General features: G+C 34.7%; 1 protein-coding gene across 1 annotated transcript; it reads left to right on the plus strand.

Moving 5' to 3' along the window:
* The first annotated feature begins 6,505 nt into the window (after positions 1–6,505).
* Positions 6,506–7,105, plus strand: LOC109222065. The gene has a single exon (XM_019386474.1). It carries the CDS (start codon positions 6,506–6,508, stop codon positions 7,103–7,105), a length of 600 nt encoding a protein of 199 aa, XP_019242019.1.
* Positions 7,106–7,353: the final 248 nt, after the last annotated feature.

Here is a 7,353-nt window from a genome sequence, read left to right on the forward strand (position 1 = left end):
CAAGTAAAAATATCGATAGAGGCGACTAAGATCAATAAAAATAATGATTACTTGCTAAATTTGCCGATTCATGTTCTTCTACAACTGGTTCCATCACCTCTTCAGACTCATTACCCCTAGAACTATTTTCTCCAAGAGAAGTACTCATAAAAATATTATTTTTCAGCAGTGTATAAATCTCAATAGGCCTTTCTTTATGCATTTTATAACTGACAAGCATGTTCTTAATATCTTGATCGTCATGACATTCAACTAGCCCATCATAATCACTAATACTTTTGTCACCTCTCAAATAAAAGAACTTGTCTCCCTCGCAAATATTGTAATTACAATACTCTTTTAAGTCATCCAACAGATCACAGAAAGATATGAAATCAACATCAATGTTTGTTTTCTTTAAATGTCCACCTACATATTTTCTAGTAAGGGAAAATATAAAATGACCACCATAATGATAGCTAATTTCTTTCTCCCTTATCATGTCCACGCTTCCTAGAAAATTATTGAAGATACATAAGTTAACTAGATACGATTAAAGAAAGATATAAATTTGTCTAATTAAAAAAAGAGATTTAATAATAAATTCAATATTGCACAATTGTCACTGCAATTAACTGAATAAACAAGTTCAACTGCATGTTGCGTGAGCAAGTTTGTATTAATAGATTCCTTATATTAACAGAATCCGACTCATAATTATCAATTATGCGATTAGTTCTTTTCCAAAGATCGTTCCTACCAATTTCTGGTTACAAACAAGAATTTGTAAGACACTAAAATACATCATCATAAATACAAATATGAATGGTATTTGCTATAAATACTATAAATACTAAGTATCAACTTTAACTATTGAATAAATCCTCAAAATGTAAATTTTATCAAATTAGCTAAAGTTATAAAGAAAATCAATTTGAGAAAAGCAAGTCAAGAATGACGAATAAGAATTTTTTTTTTATATAAAAGATAAATCATAGCACTAAAAGATCAGACAACTCAATTAAAAAAGATGATTTGTAGCAACAAAGTTTATACATCAATTGGACTTTTAAAAATATTTGTACCCATCATATAACCACATCGTTTTCAATGAGTTTGAAAGTAACACAGAAAAAAATGTATATTTCTTATCTTTAAGATCCCACAAAAAGCAATCATCGTGAATTCGATTCTTAAAAAAATTGAACCAAAAAGTAACAAAAATAATATATGCCGGTAATCTAAGAACAAGAGAAGTTGTCAAAATCTACAAAATCAGACAAAATAATAGAAATTTAAAGGTTGAAAGTGCGAATGAGACAGAGGAAGAAAATAGAACCTTTGCTTCTAGGGATGACAAGATAAGTAATAAAAAATCCTGCCCTTCTATTCTTGGCTTTCTTTTGTGAGTAGTGCTTTAGAATTTTTTGCTCTCTTATCTCTCTAATAGAAAAGGAGGCTTTGATTCAGGACAAAATATTTAGAGGGAAAAATGTGAAGGGAAACTTTCGTTTTTTATTGATTGTGTTATGTGTTTCAAAATTTGAATTCATGATTCCATCCTAATAAAATTAACCAGAGAATGTTTATAGACACACTAAACTAAATATTTTATTGGTTTATAAAATCCATTTTAAAGTTCAAATATCTAGACTTCCTACAGATTTCAAATTAATAAGTAAAATTTAACTAATCTTAAAGTACTAAATATTAATGAAATATTTAAATTATATTTTTATTCAATACACAATTTATTTTTAAATGATAAAAAGCCAATCATATTTCATGTAGAGGTCTCATTCTTTTATAATATAGATTTATACAAATTTAATATGACTAAATATGCTATCAAATTATTTTGGGTGCTAAATTTAACATGGATTAATTCTTTTATATGATTAGAATAAAAAAATTGAAATGCATATTTAATTGTTGTATTGAAACTTTTAAATTTAGATTTAACTTAATATGTGATTGTATGTCCCATATTTTAAGTTAATAAGAAATTTGAAGGCACCCTATAAAATCTTTCTCATATTGATTTTATAAGTATTGTACAACGGATTTATTTCTCAATTAGTACAATTCACACAAGTTAAAATATTGATCAATTTTAAATATTTAAATATTAGGACTTCTTACCTAGCTAGTTTAATAAGAAAAAGATTTAATACTCCCTCCATTCATTTTTATTCGTCCACTATACTAAAAATACATTTTTACTTGAAAAAGGAGTAGTAGTATCAGGATGGCTTGAGCTCTACAGGCGCACGTTAAGCAAGGCAGCTAACGTACGCTTAAGACGATGGCTAGACGGAGATCTCAACCAATTGCACCACCTACGATATCGGAAGAGGACGACGGAGGACGACTGGTAACACCGGAAACAGGAGTGCCACAACTGATAGGTCAAATGCAACTAGTTCATTGGATGACTGGAATGGGAAGTGCTCCAACGGTCATGCAAGCTTCGAAATGCAACAACGATGAGAAGCCAGTGGAAGTAGAGATCTTAACAATGCAGCAAGGAAGTTGAATTTCTCAGTAAATCGAGCAGATCCAACTCAAATGAAACCGACCTTAGCTGATGTGGTCAAAGGAAACAGAGCTTTACAGCAGGGAATGAAATTGGACTATTATGCACCAGTAATGAAGGAAGCAACGAAGATCGTGAGGTTAAATAGAGCGGAAGTTGCAGAGCAAACACAAAAAATGGAAGGAGACGGTTATTGGATATGTATTGGGTGGAAATCCTTCTTTCAAAGAGATGTTAAAGTTTGTGTATGAAGTGTGGAATTTCATTAATGCACCTCAAGTGTTTCTGCATGATGATGGCTATTTCATATTTAGATTTAATTCTGATGATGATAAGAATAGCCTCATTTAACAAGGGCCTTATACATTCCATAATCGACTTTTGATTCTGAAGCAATGGGAGCCGAATTTTCAGATGAATAAGGAATTGACTAGAAAAATACCTATTTGGGTGATTTTCCCAGGATTGCCTATACAATACTGGACTCAGGAAAATTTGGGGAGAATAGCCAGCTATCTAGGGAAACCTATATGCTCAGATAGACTGACAGCTGAAGGGGAGAGGATATCCTATGCACGCATGCTGGTGGAGATGGATGTCTCACAAGAACTTCCAGATGATATGCTAATTGAAGAAGAAAAAGGACAGTATAGAGTGCAAACACTGGAGTATGAATGGAAGCCTGTATTCTGTGAAAAATGCTGCAACTCTTGAAGAGAATTGTGAGAAAGCAGTGAAGAAGAAGGCCAGTGAGGTACAACAAGCAGGAAAATAGAAGCAACAAATAGGCAGAAACCAAATCAAAAAACAGTGGAGGGCAAAAACTATTACTGAACAAGTAATAGAGAAGAAGGGACAACGTAATGTACAAGAGGAAAACCAGCCGAGTAAGAAACAAGGAATGCAAAAAGAGCAGAATATGATAACAACACCAGGACAACAGGACAAAGGGGAACCTGAGCAGGAAATGGATATGCAGACATTTAAGACAGCCAGAGGGAAATAGAAGATGAAGGATAGGACCAATTCACAGCAAAGGGGAGCATTAGTGGAGAAAGAGATTATGAACATGCTTAACAAAAATAGGTACAGTCCATTGGTGATATGAGATGATAACAGTACTAAAAGAAGGACTGAAGGGATTAGCCTCAATGAGGAAAATCCTCCATGATCCTTAGCTCATGGAATATAAGAGGGCTTAACAAGCCCTTTAAGCAAAAAGAACTCAAGGCCTTTTTGCTTAACCAAAAAATTGCTTTACTAGGTTGCCTTGAGACAAGAATAAAACCTAGAAGTGGAATGAAAATCAAAAATAAGTTTAACAAGGAATGGAAGATATACTCAGATGAAGCAATGGCAAACAATGGAAGGATTTGGATATTCTGGAAGACAGTTTGGTGCAGGTCCAAATACTTGGGAATACATCTCAATTAGTGCATTGTAAGGTAAAAGACAAGGGATCAAGCTTCTCAAGCTATGTTACATTTGTATATGGGATGAACAAACTGAATGAAAGAAAGAATTTATGGGAGCAGCTAAGGCAGATTAGTAAAAGTATGCAAGAGGCTTGGCTGGTTATTGGAGATTTCAATAATGTGTTGTCTGTTAATGATAGGCTCAATGGCAACCAGTACATCATGGAGAAATAACAGATTTTCAGGAATGTATAAAAGATATTGGGCTGGGGCAATTGAACATGAAAGGGTGTGAATGGTCATGGTGCAATAAAAGAGATGCTGAGGATAGAATTTACAGTAACATAGACTGAGCATTTGGAAATGCTTCTTGGCTAACTCATTATAGTAGTCTAGAAGCAATTTTTGAATTGCTAGGTGTCTCGGATCACTCCCCCATCATTATAAATACTGAGGTAATGAGAAATCATTTACCTAAACCATTCAGATTATATACTTTGCTTCTAAAGCAGAAGAAGTTTGAGGAAGTTGTTCAAGAGATATGGAGGCAAAAGGTTGAAGGGTGTACTATGTTCTCAGTATGGAAGAAGTTGCACAAGATAAAGGAGAGAACAAAGATAATGAATAAAGAACTGAACTCACTGGAGAAGACAATAGGAAAGGCTAGAGACCAATTAAAAAGAGTCCAAGGAGAAATGAATGAAGATCCATTCAACAGTTCGTTAATATACACAGAAAAGAAGCTGTTGATACAAATTGAAAAGTGGGAAGGTATAAATGAACAGGTACTAAGGCAAAGATCTAGAGCAATGTGGATTCAGGCAGGAGATCAAAATTCAAAGTTCTTTCATGCTCACTTGAAGGCCAGGCAATCAAGAAACATGATATCAGTAATATTTGATGAGCAAAGGAATAAGATGACAGATACTGCTAAGATAGAACAGGAATTTAGAGGATTCTTTCAGTCTCTATTGGGTACATCAGCTAGAGAACTGCCTTGTATTGATATAGAAGTTGCAAGGGATGGGCCATGTCTTAGCAAAGAGCAACAACAACTTCTTAGTGTCAGAGTAACAGAGGAGGAAATTGATGAAGCAGTGAGAGAATTACCAGATGAGAAGGCACCAGGAATTGCTGGATTCCCTGCTGAATTTTTCAAAACCTATTGGAGTGTAATTGGAGATGAAACCAGGAAGGCAATTACAGAATTCTTCATGAGAGGTAAAATGTTGAAGAGTATAAACTGTACTACTGTGACCTTAGTGCCAAAGGTTACAAGACCAAAATTTGTCAAAGAATTTAGACAATAGCATGTTGTACGACCCTCTACAAGATAATAGCAAAGATCATCACAAATAGATTGAAGTTGGTAGTAGATTCTATTGTGGGGCCTGCTCAGTCTGCATTCATAGAGGGAAGGAACATTTTGGACAATGTAATTATAGCACATGAATCGGTGAAAGGTTACAATCAAAAAGGGGTGTCTCCTAGGTGTTGTATTAAAGTTGATATAAGGAAAGCATATGACTCAGTGGAATGGCCTTTTTTGAAAATGATTCTGATGGAATTTGGACTGCCTGTGGGATTTGTAAATCTGATAATGGAGTGTGTGACGACAGTCAATTACTCTTTGCTGTTAAATGGGGGTTTAACAGAAAAGTTCCAAGCCCAAAAGGGACTAAGACAAGGAGACCCTATGTCTCCTTACTTGTTTGTGCTGGTGATGGAATACCTAAACAGATCCTTGAAGAAGCTGAATCAAAATCCAGATTTCAACCATCACCCAAATTGTTCTAAAAATAATATAACACATATTTGTTTTGCAGATGATTTGATCCTTTGTAGTAAAGCAGACAGGATTTCAATTTAGCTAATGCTAGGGAGGTTCAATCATTTCTCTGAGATGTCAGGATTGAAGGCAAACATGGATAAAAGTGCTCTATATATAGCTGGAGTCTCAAAAGAGTTTACAGACCAGATACTAGAGGAGATGCATTTCACATTAGGAGAGCTTCCATTCAAGTATCTAGGTGTGCCACTATCTTCAAGAAAACTGTCTACACAGCGATGGATGCCGCTGGTTGAGAAGATAACAGCAAGAATAAAATGCTGGACAGCTAAGTTTTTGTCATATAGTGGAAGGCTGCAGCTGCTAAAGAGTGTGGTTTTTGAGATGCAAACAGATTGGGCACAGGTGTTTCTACTTCCTAAGAAGATCATCAAGCCGATAGTTGCAGTCTGTAGAACTTTCTTGTGGACTGGAAGTACTGAGCATTCTAGGAGATCATTGGTTGCCTGGGACACTATATGCAGACCAAGATCAGCAGGAGGATTAAATATATTAGATCTCTATTACTGGAATAAGGCTGCCCTATGCAAGTTATTATGGGCCATAACTGAGAGGAAGGAGACCTTGTGGATTCAATGGGTTCACAGTTTCTACATTAAAGACAGGAATATTGAAAATATGGGTACTCACAGTTTCTACATTAAAGACAGGAATATTGGAAATATGGGTACTCCAAAGCAAGCAAGCTGGATAATCAAGAAGATTTTTTATGCAAGAGAGTGATTCATGCAGAATTGTCCAAATGACACACTGAATTCTTATTGTAAGGGAGGTAAGTTCTGTATCGAAAAATTGTACAAGGCTTCAAGACCTCAGTACCAGAAGTGTAACTGGAAGAGATCAGTGACCACCTCAAAAGCAATTCCAAGACATCAATTCATTCTTTGGTTGGCACTACACAGAAGATTGACTGCTGTTGAAAGACAACAAAAATGGGGTATAGCAGTTAACAAAGATTGTGTAATATGCAGCAGGGGCACTGAGGAAACATTTCAACATTTACTGTCCGAGTGTACATACTCCAGAAATATGTGGAATGCAATGTTGAACTGGATAGAAATACAGCATCAGATAGGAAGCTGGGATGAGGAAATAGAATGGATAACAAAGGTGGTGGTGAATAGAACAAAGGGTGAAATACTAGTGTTTCTATTTACAGCAGTGGTATATCAGATATGGAAGGAAAGGAATAATAGAAGATTTCAAGGAATTGAGACAACATATAACAAAAGTATAAAAGAGATTGTCCTAATGCTGCATATCCGAGGACAGCAAGTAGATAAATGGAGAAAAGAGTTAGAAAAACTGAATAGTTATCCTAGCTAGATAGAAATAGTAGCTAGGTATTGATAACAGAATGTTAGTTTGATATTTTTTTTTTCTTTCAATAGATTACAAAAGGATGTATAGGAACTAGCTCAAGAGTCCAAAAGAGCTAGGGGATTGTAAATATTCTACTTGGTTAAATAAAGTTTTTGATTTTAACCAAAAAAAAGTAAATTTTGTTGTTAGTGTAAATATTTTATAAAATAAATTTAAGGGCCTCTTAATATAATTTCGCATTAGGCCACCAG

Source organism: Nicotiana attenuata, unplaced genomic scaffold (assembly GCF_001879085.1).
Source record: "Nicotiana attenuata strain UT unplaced genomic scaffold, NIATTr2, whole genome shotgun sequence".
Lineage (NCBI taxonomy): Eukaryota > Viridiplantae > Streptophyta > Magnoliopsida > Solanales > Solanaceae > Nicotiana > Nicotiana attenuata.

Bases quoted from the DNA above. Each gene is read 5' to 3' on its own strand.
- LOC109222065 (XM_019386474.1), top strand. From the start codon at position 6,506: ATGCAGAATTGTCCAAATGACACACTGAATTCTTATTGTAAGGGAGGT.